This window comes from Palaemon carinicauda, chromosome 35, assembly GCF_036898095.1.
Source record: "Palaemon carinicauda isolate YSFRI2023 chromosome 35, ASM3689809v2, whole genome shotgun sequence".
NCBI classification, from domain to species: domain Eukaryota; kingdom Metazoa; phylum Arthropoda; class Malacostraca; order Decapoda; family Palaemonidae; genus Palaemon; species Palaemon carinicauda.
Genome location: NC_090759.1, coordinates 40,662,117 through 40,684,980, shown reverse-complemented (window position 1 = coordinate 40,684,980; position 22,864 = coordinate 40,662,117). Strand labels below are relative to the sequence as shown.

The following is a 22,864-nucleotide window of genomic DNA, read 5'->3' as shown; positions in this document are numbered from 1 at the left end:
AGTATTTCTCATATCATTGTATGCTTACAATCAATGGATGGGGACACTGATATTGGTTCCGCAATATATACAATCCTTGAGACCGGTTGTATTATCAGTGTATACTTATGTTTGTTCATACAATATATGCTACCTTGAGGCACTTTTCCTACGTCTAAAAATGACTCTTCCCTGCAGGGGGCAGGAAGCACTAACATTGTTATGCTTAGTGATGATGACGGATAACGGTAACATCATTTGTCTCAATTGGCCCTTTTGGCCGTGGAAATATTGCCCCAAGGTTAAGGCACTAACACAAAACCACAGATACATTAATTCTCAGGTATGCTTCCAATAGGATGTCATGGCTTGAGCCCAAAAAACGGATTTTGAGCGAAGCGAAAAATCTATTTTTGGGTGAGATGGCCATGACGTGCTAATGGACCCACCCTTCTTTCTATGAAAAGATCTTCACGGTTCCCCCCCCTGATCTACTGTATCTGTAGCACCTTGCTCAACGCTACAAGGAATGACCGCCAGAGGGAGTTGGCGCGGTTTTGATACGATTGTAGTAGAGAAACCAGGGTAATCTTTGTTGCGGTTACCCTTCTATTCTGCCACGTTTTCCCCCTAGAGCCTAGTGGCGTAAAGGCTATTCGGGGTGCAGATTGCCATGTGGCGTGTCAAGAATACGTCCCCTGATGATATACGATACCCTTGAGAGTAATCTTAAAGGTACTTGCGCCAGAAGTTAGAATTCTGTGAAACCTTTGGTTTGATTCTCTGGGAATATCACTGTAGTCATATATACCCTTCGAAAGCTACTAAAGGAACCTTCCATTAGGACGTCATGGCTATCTCACCCAAAAAAAGATTTTTCGCTTCGCTCAAAATCCGTTTATATATAAGTATACTGTAGTACAGTGCTTACTATACTATTTTGTTACATACTAATTTTCAATGTTTTTACCTGGGGTTTTGCACGCATTAGCTACTCTATTGCCCGCCATACGACATTTTCACCATACGATACCAACTCCGGAACAGATTAATGTCGTATAGCGGGGTCCTACGTTTTAAATGATGTGATGCGAATACAGTTTTACTTCTCCAAAGCGTTGTATCCATTATACTTTGCAGAGAATGATTTTGTTTAAAAGCCACAGAAGTTGCCACAGCTCTAACTTCATGAGTCTTAACCCTTTTACCCCGAGGCTATTTGGAACTTTCCAACCATTTACCCCAAGGGGTTATTTTTTTTCAAGCACATTTTGCAATATAATTTATTTAAATTGCTCTAACAGCCTTAATTTTCGTCATAGAGAGGTCAGGTTGGTCTCATTCTCTTGGAAGTTTCTGAAAAAATTATCAAAAATATGCAAAAACAAATATAAATAGCAGTTTTTTGCAAGGACATACCGATACGTCCATGGGGGTAAAGGGATGAGTTTTGTGAAACGTACCAGATCGTCCTTTGGGGGTAAAAGGGTTAACTTTCAGGAGCTTAAGGTCTGCCTCACCACAGTGTGTGAGCTTCTTAAATCAAAAGTCTTATGAAATATGATAAGGCGTTTTTAGACATAGGAAAAGCAGGCTTTTTGACTGCACACCAAAGAGCTTCTGAATTGTCTCTTAAACCTTTAGTTCTGTCTAAATAGAACCTCAGTGCTTTAACAGGACAAAGAACCTTCTCCAGCTCCTCACCCACCAAATCGGAGAGGTTAGCAATTTCGAAAGATTTTGGCCATGGGGGAGAAGGACGTTCGTTCTTGGCTAGAAATTCAAGCTGTAGGGAGCATATAGCTTTGCCGTTTCTAAAGCCAATGTTTTTGCTAAAAGCATGAACTTCACTGATCATTTTAGCTGTTGCTAAGCTTACTAAAAATAAAGTCTTCAAAGTCAGATCTTTAAAAGAAGCAGAGTTCAAAGGTTCGAATCCGTCACTCATAAGAAATTTTAAAACCACGTCTAAATTCCAGGCTGGTGAATCCTGTTGACATTTTTTAGAGGTTTCAAAGGATCTAAGGAGATTCTGAAGGTCCTTGTTATTCGAGAGGTCTAAATGTCTATGCTTGAAGACCGCTGTTAACATACTCCTGTACCCTTTAATGGTTGAGGAGGAGAAATTGTGCCTTTCTCACCGCTCTAAAAAGAAATCGGTAATTTGAGCTAAAGAGGTACTGGATGAAGAAACTGAGTTAGCTTTACACCATGCTCTAAAAACTTCCCACTTGGATTGGTACACCCTGATAGTGGAAGTTCTTCTTGCTCTAGCAATAGCCTTGGCTGCTTCCTTCGAAAATCCTCTAGATCTTGCAAGTTTTTCGATAGTCTGAAGGCAGTCAGACGTAGAGCTTGGAGGTTCAGATGGTTTTTTGCCAAGTGGGGTTGTCTGAGAAGATCTATTCTCAATGGCAAGCTTCTTGGAACATCCACCATCCATTCCAGTACCTCTGTGAACCAACCTCTTGACGGCCAGATGGGGGGCTATTAACGTCAATCTGGTTCCCTCGTGAGACACAAACTTTTGTAGTACTTTGTACATCAGTTTGAATGGAGGGAAAGCTTACACATCTAGGTGTGACCAGTCAATCAGAAACGCGTCTGTGTGTGACGCTTCGAGATCCGGAACTTTTGGTTTTTGAAGTTGCGAATAGATCTATGAGAGGTCGGCCCCAAATCCGCCAAAGTTTCTTGCATACATCTAGATGCAGTGTCCACTCTGTGGGGAGAACTTGATTCCTCCTGCTGAGGCTGTCTGCCCCTTGAATGAATCTTGTCAACAGGGATATCTTTTTTTGAAGTGCCCAAACAAGAAGAGTTCTTGCTATCTCGTAAAGCGGCCTCGAATACGTTCCCCTTTGTTTCGCTATGTAGGCCAAAGCTGTGGTATTGCATTGATTTGTATTACTTTGTTTAGTACTAGCTTCTCGAACCCCTTGAGAGCCAACAGGACTGCTAACAGGTCCTTTTGATTGATGTGGAGACTGCTGTTTTGTCCACAGACCCGAAATCTCTGACTTTTCTAGTGTTGCTCCCCACCCCGAGTCAGAGGCGTCGGAAAACAGCACAGCGTCTGGGCTCTTTTGTTCCAAAGAGAGACCTTCCTGGAACCTGTTTATGTTGTTCCACCAACGTAGGCACTCTTTTATTGGTTCCGTAAGAGGAATGCTCTTCTTCTCGAGGCTGTCCTCTTTGTTCCAATGGCAATTGAGATGGAACTGAAAGGGTCGTAAATTTAGTTTCCCCAGACACGCAAATTGTTCCAGTGAAGAGAGGGTTCCCAGGAGACTCATCCACTCCCTCACTGAACAAAACTACTTCTTTAGGAAGGCACAAAGCCTTAGGAGAGCTAGCTATATTCTTGCAGGTGATGGAAAAAACCTGAAAAGTCAGACTGTGAATCTCCATCCCCAAATAAAGAATCTTCTGAGAAGGGATCTATTGAGACTTCTCTGAATTCACCAGAAGTCCTAGCTCCTCTGACAGACTCATTGTCAGATGCAAATCCTCCAGACAGCGATTGAGTGAGGAGGCTCTAAGTAGCCAATCGTCCAAGTACAAGTAAGCTCTGATGCCTCTTGAGTGGAGCATGCGTGCCACATTCATCATGATCTTTGTGAAGACTAGAGGGGCAGTGGTGAGGCCGAAGCATAAGGCCCAAAACTGGAATACTTCCTTCCAGAGGTCTAAGGATAGGACACAACGATATGTCCTCACAAACGCACCCTCTATCTGAGGGATGGTGCTTAGCACGAAACAAAAAACTCAAAACTGGACAACTTCCTCCCATACACGAACCTTCCGGAAGCTTGAAGTTCGGATGGATGGGGAAGTAGAAGTAAGCATCCTGGAGATCTAAAGAGATCATCCAGTGGACCTTCTTTACTGCTGCAAGCATAGTTTTATGAGTCTCCATAGAGAAGTTTTGTCATCTGGACGTAGCTTGAACAGTATGTGACTGACGTTGGACGTCATGGTTTGTTTGACGTTTGACGTTTGACGTCACAAGCTTGTTGCTCGACGTCATGTTCAGCTTGACGCCCGACGTCACGTTCAGCTTGACGTCCAATGTCGCGCTTAGCTGCTTAGCGATCGCTGCCGCGCTTGGAAGGTAAACGCTTGATGACACCCTTGGCCGTTTGATGTCTGGTATCAAGAGAAGCAGACACTCAATGGGATATAGAAGCCTTATCACGCTGTTCAACATTTTAGCTTGCAGGTACGCCGCCTGTGCGACAACACGTCCTGAAAACAATCATGACGAACCATCGCTTTGCTAACAGCAGGCTGATAAGACTGCATAACAGATGAGAGCCGTTGCTTCATGCCAGCAGCATAGTCCAACTAGGATCAACATTAGGTGACACCGGTGTAGAAAACTTTGATCGCGAACTCGCCTTCCTCATCGCTTACATCACGCTCCGCATTTCAGCAGACGGAAAACAGTCTGGCAGAAGCGGCGGTGCCTGTACCATAACACCAGACTCAGGAACAAGATCCATATCAGTCTGAACTAAAGCTTTGCCAACTTCTGACATCCTGACAGGCTGTATACAGCAAAAAAGGGGGCACTGCCTTCTCTTACAAAAGCCCTAATGCACTTCCTGCTGTTGCAGCTGAACGTGCAGCTGCACCAATATCTGCAGTTAGGTTTTTTATGCTGCATTGAGGATGTGCTAAAGCACTGCCCTATCAGCACTGTCTTTTTGACTTTGTTACTTTTCTCAGAATGATTTATTGTTCATTTATTCTCATCATTTATTTATTTCCTTATTTCCTCTCCTTACTGAGCCATCTTTCCCTATTGGAGCCCTTAGGCTTATAGCATCTTGGTTTTCCAACTAGGGTTGTAGCTTGGCTAGTAATAATAATAAAATAATAAACAGAGACTCCTTTGCCGTCTTCCTTAGCGAAAAACTCTGAAGGCGGAACGAGGAGCAGCAGGTACAAAATAAAATGGATACTCTTCAGAAAAAACTCTCATGAGTTCCTGAAAGTCACTCCCTTCCTCCTACAAGTCTCTAACCTAGGTAGAGATGTCTTGTTTCCTAGGAGTCAACTCCTTAAGGTTTTGAATTCTGACCTCAATGCTTCAGAGGTTCAATTCTAGCTCTCCAAACCAAGAATTAGTTCAAGCAGGCCTTGGTCTGAGAACATAATATCTTTCTAGTTAATATTTATTTCTTAATATAGCGCCTGGCGTAACAATGTTCCAACGCTAGACGCTTATGGTCATGAAGACATCAAGTTCTACTTGATGTCATGCAAGCTCTTGACGCTCGGCGCCACGTGACTTTCAGAACAATAACGCTTGCGATTAAAAAACGATCGCGATTCAGACGCTCGAAACTATGCCGATCGCGTCTAGAACGGTAGAACATCGAACAAGAGAAACCAAGAAGTTGCACTAAGATACAAACATCGTGTCAAACTCTTACAGCAGCGTTAGTAGCTAGCCTTGCTGAACGCTTGATGACCAACGCTCTGTTGTTGTCACGCTCACCTTGGCGCGAGGCGTCACTCTCAGCTTGGCGCGAGGCGTCACGTTCAGCTTGGCGCGAGGCGTCATGCTCAGCTTAGCGCGAAACGTCACGTTCAGCTTGGCGCGAGGCGACACGTTCAGCTTGGCGCGAGGCACCATGCTCAGCCACCTGGCGAGCGCCATCATGCTCAGCTGCTTGGCACGCGCCATCAAGTTCAGCTCTTATTAAGAGGTAAGAACATTTGAATGCTCATTACCTGTCAAGAATGATTCTAATTTTTTGTTTTCAGCTTCGTGCCTGATGCGCGCCATCGCTTAATGTTAGAAAACACTTTTACCTCGCCTTACCTACGGCGAGGGCGAGCGTTCTGGGGATCGTCAACAGAAAACGCTCGAGGGGACTTCTGCTCGAGTCTTACAAGACGGTAAGCGCCAGGCTACGCCTCTCGCTTCCCTTTGCCACTCGACTTTACTTCTCCAATGGGTCCGGGAGCTTGAAAGAGGTCTAAGGCTAGGATAACGACAGGTCCGAACAGAACCACCCTCTGCTGTATTGAATAATATTCACTGCACTAATTTAGCACTAAAAATTTTCATTTCTGACTCTTTGGTATAAAACCAAAAGTATACACACCTGTAGAGAAAGATCTTACTATTCTGTCAAGGGCTTGAATGGGAATGCAATAGTCACTGAATCTCATATAAAATGTGACAAAATATTTAATATATAATAACATATTACATGAATAGATATAGGAATAAAGAATATATCTATATATTTAAACCAACCCTTAATATTAAGGGGTTCCAATAAAAGACGTATAGTCACATTTAACAATTGGAACATTTATAAATATTATACGAAAAAATTTAGTATTCCAAAAACGAACAAATAAACAACGATACAAAGAATCGTGAGACTATATCGATTGTCATGAACACTACGTCGTATAAAATTTAACTGAACGCTAATTCTCTTTAATCTTTGTAAACAGATTAGCTAAAGAAAAAAATACTAAAAGGACCAATATAATTGGAAAATGACATATTCCTTTTATCTAATATAACTTAAAGACTTTAGTTTTTAAAGAAAAATTTACTTTTCATAAATATCGATACAAAGAGTAATACTGTAACGATAGACTGAGGACTGCGTAGCATAAATAAAAATGAACGCTAGATAATCTTTAAAACAGATAAAAAATTATCCAAAGAAAGCATACCAAAAGGGCCAAAATTTTCTTAAAATAACATAATCGTTTTATTTTATATAACTAAATACTTTGTAAGATAGCATTAACTTATTATTCTTTGTAGAAAAAGAAAGAAAATGTAAGTCATACTCAAGCTTACGTCAAATGACTGTGACGTCATCGATGAGGCGAGATGTTTACCTATCGCCATAATGCTTACGTTAGTTAAAAATAGGTTGAAAAAATTTTTAATCCTGCCTTTTAAGCTATAACATAGTGATAAAATATCAAACAAACACCTAATAAGCGAATGCTGAAACCCGTAACAAGAGTACATCACCAATATACTGCTAAAATCCAGGTTGAAATTTAACACGAGTAAATTTGATTTCTATGTTGCCAGTATGGCGGCAGAAGAAAATCTGATACAGTACTAGGAGGGATAGTTCGACCTAGCTCCGTGGTGGCGCTAGTGTATACCTGGCATATCTATGCGATTGCTGCGAGTTTTGAATTTCTGCTGGACAGAGGAATAAAGCTATTATTATATAACCAGCGGGTAAGTTTAAATGTTTAAAAAGCTATAATTCATTAAAGCTAATTACCAGGAACGTCATTCTACTGACTTAATAAGGCATATATAGCGAACGACAGCGTCAAAAATGGCACCTCCGGTGAACGCCTAAGCTCCGATAAACACATCTAAATTATGCTAATTTAACTGTGAGAAGGGAGCTAAAAATTATACATAGGAAAGATTAAATACTCAACTTTCCAGAGGCTGAAGATGCTGGAGAATGCATGATAAATCACAAATGTTAGTAACACAAACACCGAGAGCAAGCAGGAGATACACCGTGCTTAATTCGCTACTAACAAAGGAATGGGTCGCCATGTTTGGCGCTGTAGTAGTACAGGAAGGGGATCTACCGAGTATCCTTGATGACGGCTCCCCTTCAATTTCGCCACTCTTCCCCCTCAGAGCAAAAACGCTATTCGGGGTGAAGATTGCCATGTGTCGTATCAAGAAGTACGCCCCCTGATATTATGCAATATCCTTAAGAAATTTTTTAAGGATACTCGCACCAGGAGTTAGAATTCTGGAGACCTATGGTCAATTCTCTGGGAGTATCACTGTAGCTAAATATCCCTTAGAAAGATGCCTGAAGGAACCTTCTATCAGGACGACATGACTGAGCCCAAAAATTAAATTCAATGTGTCATAACATTGCATATGGATTCTAATCAGAGCCTGAGGAACAACCAGTACAAGTTGAATGGCAGAGTCAAACTCCCTTTCAGTATATGGTTCATTTTAAGATTGTCTTCTTTGCTGAGAAATTTATATTTTTACCTTTGTCAATATTGGTATCCTGGAGTGGAATGGGGCTTACTTCCTATGCTAGCAAAATGTTCTGCACAAGCATTAGTAACATCTGAAGGACATGTGATGTACCGTCCATTTACTTTTAACACAGCTGGTACACTAGGATACAATTTCCATTCTATTTTTTCTCCAAACTACTGATGGTTAAGTTGTACAGTACTGTGTTTTTTTAAAAACAAATGATGACCAAGAAAGATGTTAGGCAGCCTTCATTACAGAGTGAAATTACACTATATTTCTTGTACATAATATTTTCCACCGTATTGTGCTTATGGCATCTAGTCAGTGTTACTCTTGCTAATCTATGAAGTCTGCAATTCTACAACCCCCAAAGAACCAGTCATTGTCAAAATATACCAGTAGATTTACGGATGTAATTTTTGCCTGCAGTGTGTAAGATTACATTCAGTAGTTGAATAGCATAATTTACTATCAGGAATTCCATGGCATCTCATCCAGTATCACTTATCTCAAGGAATTTTTATTGATCAGCCTCTTCAAGAATCTACCTAGGGGACTATTGTAGTGGTGGATTACTACTTGGGTTGATTATAATAGGCACATGATTACTGTACTTGAATGTTAATCATCAGAAAGGCATCTGGAACTAACTATTGAGATAACAATACAAGGTAGGGCACCTTTTTCAGCATAAAAGTGGGTAGCTTCACCTACATTAAGGAATCCAATGTCCTAACATCCACGAGGTGAAGCTATTATGTTGCCTTTGTAATGGACAAAACCTCACCCACATATGGGGTGTTTACTATTAGTAACTCTCAACAAGTCATTGACGGGAAAGCTGATGTATCAATTCAGCTACATTATCATATGACTCATAATCTTCAGGAGATAAATAATGCGAACATATATATCTCCTTCCCAGATCAACATTAACTTCTACAGTTTGAAGATAAACATATAATTTTACCATAATCTGAGGATGATCACGACAAACCTAAGTAATGCTACCTCTATGACAGCCCTTTTCTGGATAAAGGGTCCTTTATCTTAAATATGATAAGTTCTTTTCACAGGCAACCAATACATCAACAAGTTTAATCAACTTAACTTTGAGGGTTGCTATTCTGGTCCTATACAGCAGGGGAACCCTATTCTCTACAGGACCTTCACAGTCATTTTATCATGTTCATTCAAAGGCATTCAGCATTTCACACATCATATTGCTCGTTTATTATCAGATCCACACTATCAAAGCACTTAGAGAACAAGAAAGTCTTCAGTTTCCTCTTGAAAGCCTTAATATCTTCAATCTTTCGGATGTCTAGTGGGAGCTTATTGTACAGTCTCAGGGCCGCATACTTAAAGGCTCTAGAGCCTATAGTAAACATATATCTAGGTTGCAATAATTTAAAACAATCTGTAACTATTCTTGTGTCAGCATGATTTGTTATTTGCCACCTACAGTACTGACACAGCTTCATTTATTCATCAAATATAAATTGAATATTATCTAGAAATTGTAGAAAACTACTAGTTTAAAATTTGTTGCCGTGCTCTCTAATGACCATACTGTTACTGATTACTTTTGTAATTGAGCTATTGAATTGTGTGCGAGGTTAAAATGTAGATATAATATTTGCGAACTGATGTTTAATTCATATCATGCCGAATAATTTCCTTTTGAACAAAGAAAGCTCCTTCAGTCAAAATCATAAATTTATAAAACAATTTGTACTTTTCCTAACTTTACAAGAAAGCAAAGAAATATGAGCTCTCTTTGAGGGGAAACTAGAATAATTACAAGAAAAATATATACCTTTAAAAAGTTTGTTGAAATCAAATCCATTATTTGCAAGAAAGTTTAGACTTCCAGTGTCAAAAAGTTCTCCAGCACCTGGTTTAGCTAAAATGTAGAAGCAATATGTAGCATGGCTGTACCTGTAAAAATATGAATATTGAGTATTCTGAAATTAAAACTTAAAAACTATAAAGTCTTATCTAAACTATGAACAGTAACATTTATATACAGTGCGGTTACCCTTTTGTCTTTGCGGGGGTTAGGTAACGGACACATCCACGAGGATCGAAAATCAGATCCCCCTGAAATACAGACCACTGCCTACGTGCAGTCGACTAACACACTAGGTAACTCATTGTACTGTACTAAATTGTTTTTACATGGTTTCTATCACGGAATTGTAGTTCACATTACCTCATACCCTATGTACAATAACAACAAAACATGACAAATTCGGAGATAATTTGTATTTTTCCTAACCATACAAACCTTAGCTATTTACATAGGGTTTACTTTCGGCGTAGCTGAAATGACGAGCCATTAAGTTTTAACGAGGGTTAACTACCCCCCGCTAGTTAGCAGGGGGTAGGGAAGGGGTAGCTTGCTACCCCTCCCCCACACACCTGCGAGTTGTCTCACTTCACTTAGAGGTAGGACTTGACTTGGGGGACAGGGCTGGCGGGCAAGTATGTGTAAATAGCTAAGGTTTGTATGGTTAGGAAAAATACAAATTATCTCCGAATTTGTCATTTGTTCCGTAACCGAAATACAAACCACGCTATTTACATAGGGTGACTTATCCCTTAGGAAGGGCGGAAAGTTCCCAGCCTTACTGGCTTTGGCTTTACCCGGGGACCCGAAAACCGAGTGAGCAGCACTCGAGAAAGGGGGTCCCTGCACTTCGCACTCTCCGAAGCTTGCTACGGATGTGCGGCCTACATAAGTTGTGTATGGAGGAAGTTGTGACTCGTCCTAGGAAGTTGACCTGGAGTTCTTTAGATAGAAATCTAGGCTAGGACGTTCCCAATACCACCTCGTCAGGGTATGGGGGACGCAAACAATATCCTAGTTAATACTAGGAGCACAAGGGAGCATGGTTTACCTGCAGAGGTTGAGGTCAGCTATGCAGAGACCAGGATGCTACTTTCCCCAAGGGAGGGGAGAATGAAGAAAGAAGTAAGGGCCAGACATACTCTTTCAATCACGCAGACTAAAACCGGGTAACAATGCCCCCAACCTTCTGCTACCTGTCCATTAAGGAGCCTGAGGTTAGACCAGCTGTTGTGCAGTCACCACAGGGCCAATAGAGAATGTATCGAAGCTCCTGTGGGTCACGTCCTGCAGGTAGTGGGCTGTGAACGTCGTCTGGCGCTTCCACACCCCAGCTTGCAAAACCTGCGTCACAGAGAAATTTCTCTTGAATGCCAGGGACGTAGCGATGCCCCTGACATCGTGCGCTCTAGGGCGGCGTGACGGAGGAGGGTCAGGATCCAAGGTATGCTGGATAACCTTCCGGATCCAGGCCGAGATGGTGTTCCTGGTGACCCTCCTCTTTGTCCTTCCTGTGCTTACGAATAACGCTTGCACCTGAGGACGGACTGCGGCTGTTCTCTTCAAGTGATCCCTCAGACTCCTCACTGGGCAAAGTAACAGATGGTCTGGGTCACTTGTTACAGAACGAAGACTCGTTACCCTGAAGGAGTCGAACCTAGGGTCCGACACCCCGGGGTTCTGAGTCTTGGCAACAAACTCAGGGACGAACTTGAACGTTACCTCCCCCCATCCCCTTGAATGGGCGACGTCGTAAGAAAGACCATGAAGTTCACTGACCCGCTTGGCCGAGGCCAAAGCGAGCAGGAAAGCCGTCTTCCAAAACAGGTGGCGATCAGACGCCTGGCGTAATGGTTCAAACGGGGCTCTCTTCAGAGCCCTGAGGACCTGAACCACGTTCCAAGGAGGAGGTCTTACTTCTGACTGGGGGCAGGTAAGCTCATAGCTGCGTATGAGTAGAGAGAGTTCTAACGAAGAGGAAATGTCCACTCCTTTCAGCCTAAACGCCAGGCTTAAGGCTGAGCGATAGCCTTTCACCGCTGGAACTGAAAGGCGCATTTCCTCCCATAAATACACAAGAAACTCCGCTATTGCTGGAATAGTGGCATTGAGTGGAGAGATACCCCTCCCACGACACCAACCACAGAAGACTTTCCACTTCGCCTGGTAGACTCCGATAGAAGATTTGCGTAAGTGGTGAGACATCCTGTCCGCAACCTGTTGCGAAAATCCTCTCTCCGTGAGGAGACGCTGGATAGTCTCCAGGCGTGAAGCCGAAGCGATGCTACGGCCCTGTGAAAGATGTTGCAGTGTGGTTGTCTGAGTAGCTCGTGTCGTGGGGGGAGTTCCCTCGGAAGTTCCGTCAGGAGCTGCAGAAGGTCCGGGAACCATTCCGCGTGATGCCACAGCGGAGCTACAAGAGTCATGGAGAGATTGACCGATAGTCTGGTCTTGTTGAGCACCCTTCTCATCAGACAGAAAGGTGGGAAGGCGTAAACGTCGATGTTGTCCCACCTCTGTTGAAAGGCATCTTGCCAGAGAGCCTTGGGGTCCGGGACTGGAGAGCAGTACAGGGGCAGCTTGGAGTTCAAGGCTGTCGCGAACAGATCTACTGTCGGGGAACCCCACAAAGTCAGGACTTTGTTGGCTATCTGAGGATCCAAAGACCACTCGGTACTCACTATCTGCGTCATTCTGCTCAGACTGTCGGCGAGCACATTCCTCTTGCCTGGAATGAAGCGAGCCGAAAGTGTGACCGAGTGGACTTCGGACCACCTCAGAATCTCTACTGCAAGATGGGATAGCTGTCGAGAAAAAGTACCTCCCTGCTTGTTGATGTAAGCCACTACCGTAGTGTTGTCACTCATCACCACAACGGAGTGACCCGCCAGGAACTGTTGAAGAGCCAGGAAAACTGCCTTCATTTCTAGCAGGTTGATGTGGAGGTACTTTTCTGATTCTGACCAGAGGCCTGAGATGCTTTGGTTCAGAATGTGGACCCCCCCACCCTTCTTTTGACGCGTCCGAAAACAGAGTCAATTCTGGGGGGAGGACGAGAAGATCCACTCCCTTCCGGAGGTTCAGGTCGTCCAGCCACCACCGAAGGTCCGTCAGTTCCGTGGGTCCAACAGGGACCAGAAAGTCCGGAGAATCGGAGTCTTGATTCCACCGGGACTTTAGCCGCCATTGCAGGGATCTTATCCTGAGGCGGCCGTTCGGAACTAGACGTGCCAGGGAGGAAAGGTGACCTAGAAGACGCAACCACGAATGGGCCTAGATATACCAGTCGTTTCGTCGGAAGCAGAGAGGACTTCTCGAGGTCTACCACGACCCCCAGGTCTTAGCAAACCTCCAGAAGTCTGTCTCGGTGTCGAAGAAGGGTCGACTCCGAGTCTGCCAGGACCAGCCAGTCGTCCAGATAACGGAGGAGACGTATGCCATTCCTGTGCGCACAAGACAAAATCAAAGCGAACACTCTGGTGAACACCTGAGGAGCTGTGAAGAGACCGAAACACAGCACCTTGAACTGGTAGATCTTGCTGTCTAGGCTGAATCTCAAGTACTTCCTGGAAGACAGATGGATTGGGATCTGGAAGTACGCGTCCTTCAGATCCAGTTTGCACATGAAGTCTTGCGGTCTCACTGCAAGTCTGACCGTCTCTGCTGTCTCCATGCTGAACGAAGTTTGCTTGACAAACTTGTTCAGGGCTGAGAGGTCGACGACCGGTCTCCAGCCTCCAGACGCCTTTTTTACAAGAAAGAGTTGACTGAAGAAGCCTGGGGAGCCGTCGTCGACCTCCTGGAGAGCATCCTTCTTGAGCATGGTCTCGACTTTCGCCCGAAGGGCTAACCCCTTTGCCGATCCCATGGCATAGGAGTTCAGCGGCACTGGATTCGCTGTCAGGGGAGGTGGAGATGTTGTGAATGGGACGCGATAACCTTGGCCGATCACAGAGACCCTCCAAGAATCGGCCCCAAGTTGCTGCCACCTGTGCACGCAACTTTTCAGGCATCCCCCCACAGGTGGACACGCGGGGGATTGCCAATCCTAGCGCTTGCGGCCTCGGCCGCTGCCTCTAGGATTCTTACCTCCCCTAGAAGACTTGCCGCGCCTTCTGTCCTTGGTCTGAAAGGGCTGCGGCTTAGACACCCCTGTCTTAGCTGCCGGAGCCTGCTTCGGTGTCTTGCGAGGCTGCTGTTGCTGTTGAGGAGCCGGAGGCTTGTAGGGCTGAGATGTCAGGACTCTCTGGAGGAGAGAATCTTGATTCGATCTCCTCCACCTCTCGGCTGTTTGTTCTATGTCCTTGGGCTCGAGCAGATCCCTCCCAGTAATGGAGAAATGCCTGAGCCTGCAGACGTCCACGGCGGGGACCTTCGGATGGAACCTCTCGGTCACTGCGTCGCGACGCTTGAGGATGGAGTTAGCCCACAGGTTAGCTACCTGGTAAGCAAGGAACTCGATCGAACGCGTGCCCGAGAGGAGGAAGGTCTCCAAAGCCTTCCTATTGCTCTCCTTGGACAGATTCTCAGAGCGCAATAGGATGGCCAGAGATCCCAGCCAAACGTCCAGCCACGAAGTTGCCTGCATTGCACTCTTCGCGACCTTCTCAAGGTTCAGGATCTCCGACGCCAAGAACGTCACTTGCCGGGCGGAGAGCTTCTCGAGAGGAGTTCCCCTGGTCAGCGGAAGGGCCATACTAGACTCCCCCATGATCTCAAAGTACCTCCTCTGATGTACTCAAGGAGGCGGGAGGAGTTTGAACCCGGCAGAAGAACGACCGGAGGAGGCGAGCTCGGAGAGCTGGGCTTCGACTCTGTCCCTGGCCCCTTTCACCCCTTTAGACCAAGGCAAAGCTGCGCTGGACTTATGGGGCTTCTGGGTGCCATAGACTTCGTCTAGCACTGTGTCCTTGCCCTGACGAGGGGCAGTCTCCGGGTCCTTAAACTTGTTGAGCTGCCTCATCAAGCGTAGGACCTGCCAGAAAGCGTGTTCCGACTCGAACTGGTCTCCTCCTTGCGGACTGGCAGCTATGTCTCCGGTCCCCAAAGGCTCATCTTGGGGAGAAACGTGGACGTCCTCCTGGGGTTTAGTTAGCTCTGGACGTATCCTGGATGACGATTTAGGAATCGTCTTGGAGTCCTTGGGCTCCCTCCTAGGAGGAATACAGAACTCCAGCAAAGAGGTCCGGAAGGGGGCATCTTCGCGAGCAGCTTCTCTCCGAAGAGGAGGGGTTCCTCCCACTGGTGCCGTGGGAGATAGCCCTACCTCGCTGGACTCTCCTGAGAAAGGAGATAACACATCCACAGGAGAAGGATAAACAGCACCCGTAAGAGAAGGCGTAGGAGTCTTCCTAACTGACCTCTTGGGAGCCAACTTCACCCGAGGAGAAGTCACCACAAAGTCCACTCCTCTCCTTCTCTTCAGCGGGGGAGAGCCTGCCATTGGTTTAAGTCCCATATCAACGAGGGCGGGCTTCACAGCCTGAACCACCACGTTCATAATGTGACGGAACCAAGGCTGGCGGGTAACTGACGCAGTGTCAGTTATTCCCGCTGGAGGGAAGGGGATCTCCTGATCCTTCGGAGTGGACACCACGGGGCCTGCCTGAAAAGAAGAGGAAAAAGATCGTTGCATGGACCTCTCCGTAGATCCTTCCTGGTCCTGGTCCTAGTGAGAAAGCCTACGCTTGCGCGGAGGCGATCCAGAGGCTGCTCTGGAAGTCCGTGTCCCTGTCGGATGGTCACGCTGAAGTTCCCTGCGGGAATGGGAATCCCGACGGTCTTCATGTGAAAAAGCATTGAAGGAATCGCGCGCGGGCGATTTCCGAAGCGCGGGCGCATTGCCGCGTGTGGAAGAATGCGCGTGGGTGCGTACGCTCGCGGGCGAGGGGGCGCGTGGGTGCGTACGCTCGCGGGCGAGGGGGCACGTGGGCGCGTGGGCGAGACGGCGCGTGGGCGCGCTGGTGAGTGGGCGCGCGGGCGCGTAGGCGAAAGGACACGATGGCGCGATGGCGAGCGATCGCGTTGGCGAGGGAACGCGTTGGCGCGCACGTGAAGGAGCACGAGACCGCGCAGGTGAAGGTGTGCGCTGAGCACTAGGCGATCGATGGCGGCGCGTAGGAGAACGCGAAAGAACTCGCGAGCGACTTGGCGAGCGTTTGCCAGGTGGGGAGCGCTGGCGCGTCGGAGAACGCTGGCGCGATGGCGTGCGATGTCGAGCGATGTCGCGTGCGTTCAGGAGAACGGAGGCGCGAACCACGAACAGGCGAACGACTGCGCGCAGGCGATTTATCGCAGGTGATTTATCGACGGGCGAGTCGGAGGCCTGGGGCGATCAGGCTGGGAAGGGCGAGGGCGCTCAGGAGAGCGCTTGCCCACAGGTGAGTGATCGCGTGAACGCGCAGGAGAACGTTGGCACGCAGGAAGGTTTCCGCGCACATCCGAAGAGGTGGAAGAACACACAGGCGAACGCTTGCTAACAGGAGCTTTAGCTCGCTGTTGCGCCGGAGCAGAAGGGCACACAGGGGCGTGTGGGCAAGGCGCCGGGTTAGTACCCTTGCCTAAGTCCAGATCAGGCGATCGTGGACGAGATGATGAACGTTGGCACACCACAGGCACAGGTTGATCAATAGCGCGGCCGCGCACAGGAGAACGATGGCGCTCAGGAGAACATGGGCACACAATGCGCACATCAGGAACACGAGGGCGCTGCTTCGCAGGAGACCTGCGAGAAGGAGAGCGCTGGCGAGCAGGTGATCGCTGCCGCGCAGGGGAGCGCTGGCGAGCAGGTGATCGCTGCCGAACAGGAGAGCGCTGGTGAGTTAAGTCCGAAGACTTTGACTCAGGGGAGCGCTTGAGCGCTGCTGCACACGAACGCGCAGGAGGGCGCGCAGGGGAACCCTGACGCGCAAGGGACTTACCCACACCGTGGGTAGAGTCCCTTAACCCCGAAGGGATCGGTGCCTGTTGGATAACAGGGTGAGAAGGCGCCCAAACTGCATCTGCGGCCAGGAACGGAGAAGGCAGGTCGGATGGTCTGGCAGGCATAGGGGATCGCGAACGATCCGCGGAGAGGTCAAGGGGCGCTGCTGTGACGGGCTGCTCCTGACGGGGAGGCTCCTCCTTAGGGGGATGATCAGGAGAGGACGACCCAAAGAGGCGCCTCCTAACTCCTTTATAGGGAGAAGGAAGCCCTCTGCTGCGAAGAGGCCTACGGGCCTTACGTCGAATCCGACCACGAGGAAGGGCGTCCGGGTCATCAGTCCTCTGAAGAGGAGTCTCTGTCAGCGCGCTCCCCCGAGGGGGAGACCCGCCCGCAGGAAAGACCGTGGGACTCACCTCCCCCCTCGGAGGATCTTCGGAGGGAGGAGGAGGGCCATCATCAACGTCCGCAACAGGAGCATTATCAAGGGTTTGACCAGACCCGTCGGAAGGCTCGGCCAAAACAGTGTCGACAAAATCCGAAGGCACCCTATCACACCGTCGGCCTCGGCACTGCGGGCAAAGGGTGTGAGGATCGGTGTCCTCCGCTGACATGAACGTCCCACAAGGGAGGCCAGCGAGTCCAGGGCACTTGCGCATAATGATGACAAAGGTCGAGGCCAACTTCCAAGCACACAGCACTAGAAAAAGACAAAAAGAAAATTAAGGCTGTCATTAACGAGGACGAAAACCAGCAACGTCTGTCTTCGTCCGAGCCAAAAAGTGAAGTTAGACAACTCACAGGTGTGTGGGGGGTGAGGGGTAGCAAGCTACCCCTTCCCTACCCCCTGCTAACTAGCGGGGGGTAGTTAACCCTCGTTAAAACTTAATGGCTCGTCATTTCAGCTACGCCGAAAGTAAACCCTATGTAAATAGCGTGGTTTGTATTTCGGTTACGGAACAAACTGTTGTTCCTATCTAACAACACACTAATACTGTAGTGTATCTTAATGTAATATATGTACAGTACTATCACTACAGTACAGCTTACTTAGCTAAGGTGTGACAACATATTACTCGTAAGTGATCGCTGTGCAAGGGTCGCCTTACTACTCTACCAGCTCATCACCAAACACACAACCTCGAACTACTGTACAGTGCATATATTATTTTGAATATAGTAAAGTACTGTGAATACACAATTAGTAGTTCTCTTTTAAAGACTGTATGAATATATATCCTATGATAATTTCAACAGTAAAAATATGACAATAAAAAAAGACTGCACAGGTCACAGTCAACAACACTTATCACTTGCAAAGTTCACACAGTGAAATCACGTAACACATAATGCAATCCTTAAGGCATAGTACAGTAGTACTGTTCAATGAATGTGAAATGTATGGTACAACCAAAGTATTTGTACTGTACAGTACAAATCCTTACGAACTACTGTACAGTGCATATAGCATATATTATTTTGAATATAGTAAAGTACTGTGAATACACAATTAGTAGTTTTAAAGACTGTATGAATATATATCCTAAGATAATTTCAACAGTAAAAGTATGACAATAAAAAAAGACAGTACAAATCCTTACAAACTACTGTACAGTGCATATATTATTTTGAATATAGTAAAGTACTGTGAATACACAATTAGTAGTTCTCTTTTAAAGACTGTATGAATATATATCCTAAGATAATTTCAACAGTAAAAGTATGACAATAAAAAAAGACAGTACAAATCCTTACGAACTACTGTACAGTGCATATATTATTTTGAATATAGTAAAGCACTGTGAATACACAATTAGTAGTTCTCTTTTAAAGACTGTATGAATATATATCCTAAGATAATTTCAACAGTAAAAGTATGACAATAAAAAAAGACAGTACAAATCCTTACGAACTACTGTACAGTGCATATATTATTTTGAATATAGTAAAGTACTGTGAATACACAATTAGTAGTTCTCTTTTAAAGACTGTATGAATATATATCCTACAATAATTTCAACAGTAAAAGTATGACAATAAAAAAAGACTGCATAGGTCACAGTCAACAACACTTATCACTTGCAAAGTTCACACAGTGAAATCACGTAACACATAATGCAATCCTTAGGGTATAGTACAGTAGTACTGTTCAATGAATGTGAAATGTATGGTACAACCAAAGTATTTGTACTGTACAGTACAAATCCTTACGTAATTCATATGACGAATTTGAAAGTAATTTGTATTTTTCTCAACTATACAAACTTTGAACTCTACAGTGGATATTATTTCGGCGGAAGATAAAACTAGCCAAAAGACTTTTTAGCGAGGTATAACTACCCACCACTAATTAGTGGGGGGGAGGGGGGGAATTACCCTACTCACACACACAAACACCAGTGATAAGCCATCACTTTTTTATTGCAGGCAGGACTTTTAGGGGGGATTAGGTGACGGCAGGACAGGTATAAAAAGCTCGAGGTTTGCATAGTTAGGAAAAATACAAATTATTTCCAAATTTTTAATTTGCTCTAACACTAAATACAAACCATTTTACTCCTAGAGGACTCTGATAGCTGACAAGGAATGCATGGGGTATCTAGGGGGAAGTAAAACAGAAGGTATTTATGTCAGTCCAGAGACACCCTGCTGAACTTCCTTCACCCGTTCAGCAAACCAGGGTGCACTCTTCGTAAAGAAGGGGTGCCCGTTCAAGAGCTTGTGCTAGTGCTGACAAGGTAGGGGAGAGCACGACCAGATGACCTGCTGTGTTCATCAAGGATGATCGGTTTCACAAGATGGTAAGTACGCTCTACACGCACATCGCGAACACGCGCAATCTCACCATCTACCAAAGTAGAGCGAATAGGTAAAGTGTGGCGATTCCCAGTGAGTGTGATTGCTGAATTAAAGAATGACAAGATGAGCATTAACAGGCACCTGTATAGCTGTGTGCAGCTAAGGTGATGTCCATCCGTGCTTGCTGTCTTGCTGCCTAAGCATAGCACGATGGTGAGTGAGTACGTTCTACCGAGGTAGTGCATACCTGTGGTAACTGCAATCCCTAAGCATAACACGTTGGTGAGTATGTTCTTGCAAACTCTCTGTGAGGAACTGGTGAGTGACCATGATTGTGCATAGACGTTCGTTAGGAGGAGGAGCTCACCCACCCACCTCACTCGTGCTCAGTGGATTGGTGCAAAACACTATGCAAGACTCCATTGCGAGACTAGGGTCTGTGTACCCACTCGCCGAAGCAGTATGGGTAAAAGCACTCTGACTCATCATATCTCCAGCAGGAGGTTGGCAAGCAGCCTTGTAAGCTCCTACCGGAGAAGGCATTTGCTCGTAAAGAGGTGAGCAAGGCTGCGGGAGATAGTTTTAACAAGCAACCCTATCAGGAGAAAACTAGTCTTCCCTTCAGATTCATTGGAAACTTGCACAAACTCTGGACTACCTGGTTAACCAACTATCCAGTAGGGCAGCCAGCATCACCCCTGGATTATGTCTGTTGACAAACCCCAAGGGGTTGGAAGGTTCTAATAAGAGGAACAAGGATCACTTGACTCTCAAGCAAAAGATCAACTTTCATCGGATTGCCCAAGCGCGCCGAGAGGTTGCTTAACTAGTACCGGTAAATATTTCTAGTCAATCGTTGTCATCAAACCATGCGACTGGTTGCAAGCAACTGTTTCCGTAAAAGGGTTGTGAACCCTGTCCTCCAACGGCCTTCACTACAATGGGAGTTGATTGTGTGCATCTGCTTACAGATCGGTAAACACCAGAGTAACCAGTAATCCCTAGCAGATAACGGCATTGCAATGAACCTCCCTAGTTAATTGCTGTAAAGCAAACGAATGGTCACAAGCAACTACTTCGGAAAGAGAAGATTGAGACGTATCTTCAACCACATTTGTCTGACAGGTAGTTGTGTGCATATATCCGGCTAAGGACCAGTAAACATAGTTAGAAAAATTTCCATTATACGAGGTAAATTTCCTCTGATCTTACAGCAGAAATCCCATGATGTTTATCCCAGGGTAGAATGAAGATCTGAGTGCGGTCCGAATAGTTTGTCATGCCCAAATCAAAAAATATTCACAAACGAGACCTCCTCCTCCCTATGACAGGTATTCCTTAGAAAAGAATACTTTACGTGTCCCTCCGTTCCTAATCAGTAAAACTTGCATAAGCTTAGATTGTTCCCTCTGAAGGGAATAGACTTGCTTATGCAAAGTTTCGTAGTCTTAAGTACCTTCGATACTTGGACATATGATCTGGAGATGTTGTACTGCTTGGATTTGTTTAAGGTAGTATTTATAAATTACCCGATACCTAAACCAACTTGTAAAGTTCTGGATATCCTGAAATTCCATATTAGTAAAAAAAAAAAGCTAGTGAAGAGGCAATTATTCAGACAGCATGGGTTTTAGATTTGGAGACTGATTGATTGATTGATTGATTGATTGATTTTAAGTTTTCTGGCATCCTGACATCAAAGGTCATTAACACCGATATAATTTATTATATATATATATATATAATAAAAGAATATTTAATTAAATTAATAAATGAAAAGATGTCATTATAAAAGTTAAATAGCTTTCAGAAAATCTGCTGCTGAATTGAATATAAAAATGCCGCCAGCATAGTACGACACATCACGTCCAAGAATCTTGGCAAGGATGAACCTGCCATCCGCACCTCGAGCCTCAAACAGATATCTGTATCTATTTCTTAAGTTGCTATAATTGGAGCACTCAGTCAACAAATGCCTCACTGTTAAGGGTACCAAACAGTCATCGCAATATGGTTGGTGTTGGCCATTTAGCAGAAACTCGTGTGTCAATCAAGTGTGACCAATGCGGAGACGACAAGGAGTAGTCTCCCACTTTCGGGGCATCCTGTTATATCTCCAAGGGGATATAACATTCGTAATTTCTCTCATCTTATTTTCAGTTAAATTATCACAATGTTGATGTCAATTATTATAAACCAAATTCTTAATGCTAGGTAAAAAATCATTAGAGAATGGGATACCTTCTTGATGGCAATTCAGCTGCAGCATTCTTTGCAAGTAAATCTCCCTTCTTATTTCCAGACACACTTACGTGTGCCGGAACCCAACAAAATCGAACTGTTATACCCCTAAGTCCAGTAATAAAAACCCACTCTAAAAGCTTTGAAACTAAAGAGTTATTGGAATTAAAAACTTCTAAAGCTTGTAGGACACTTCTTGCATCACTAAAAATGGTAAAATGGCCCTTGTCTTTTAACGCTATTTTCTCGGTAGCAGTTAGTATGCCATGTAGTTCGGCAGTAAATATAGAGAATACAAGAGGAAGTGCATCTCTACAATTAAGAGTACTACTACGTACTCCAAATCCAATGCCAGCATCACATTTGGAGCCATCAGTATATATAAAAGTCGATTCCCTATGTTCTTCAACATGTTCCATACAGAGCATGCGGCTTCAAAGTCAGTCATGCTCTTTTTTACACCAATAAAATATTTACAAAAAGATATCTCAGGTATTTCCATAAAGGGGTTGATGATATCCTACATGGGAACACTTTATTTCTACCTTTATCTAGACTGTTTACTAATGTTTTTAACCAGAAACCATAAGGTTGAAGAGATTTTTGGTGCAACTCAAAATATTTACAAGGCCTTACAAGGTCTGCAGTCTGACTGGCTAAAGAATTAGGAAGTCTTTGCAACCTCAACCCATACCAAATAATAAAAGACTTCCAGTAAAGTTCTAAAGGTGATTCTCCAACTTCAACAAGCTGGCTTGGGATAGGCAAAGTTCTAAAGGCTCCAGTGGACAATCTGATACCAGCATGACGTATAGAATCTAAAACTAATAATTGGCTTAGAGTGACTGAGGAGTATATTTTTGGGCTTAAGCCATGTCATCCTGATAGAAGGTTCCTATTGGTAGCTTTCTAAGGGATATTTCGCAACACTGATATTCCCAGAGAATTGACCTTTAGGTCTCCAGAATTCTAACTCCTGGCGCGAATATCCTTAAAATTTCTCTTAAGGATATCGCATAATATCAGGGGACGTATATCTTGATAC

The 22,864-nt window shown here is 45.1% G+C and overlaps 1 protein-coding gene across 1 annotated transcript in view; it reads right to left on the bottom strand.

Annotated features, from left to right (window-relative positions):
• Nucleotides 1-22,864, bottom strand: part of LOC137627246 (poly(A)-specific ribonuclease PARN-like) — a 506,907-nt gene that overhangs the window by 292,949 nt on the left and 191,094 nt on the right. The window contains exon 4 of the mRNA XM_068358327.1: nt 9,825-9,946. Within this exon, the coding sequence (XP_068214428.1) occupies nt 9,825-9,946 (122 nt within the window). The remainder of the gene's footprint in view (nt 1-9,824; nt 9,947-22,864) is intronic.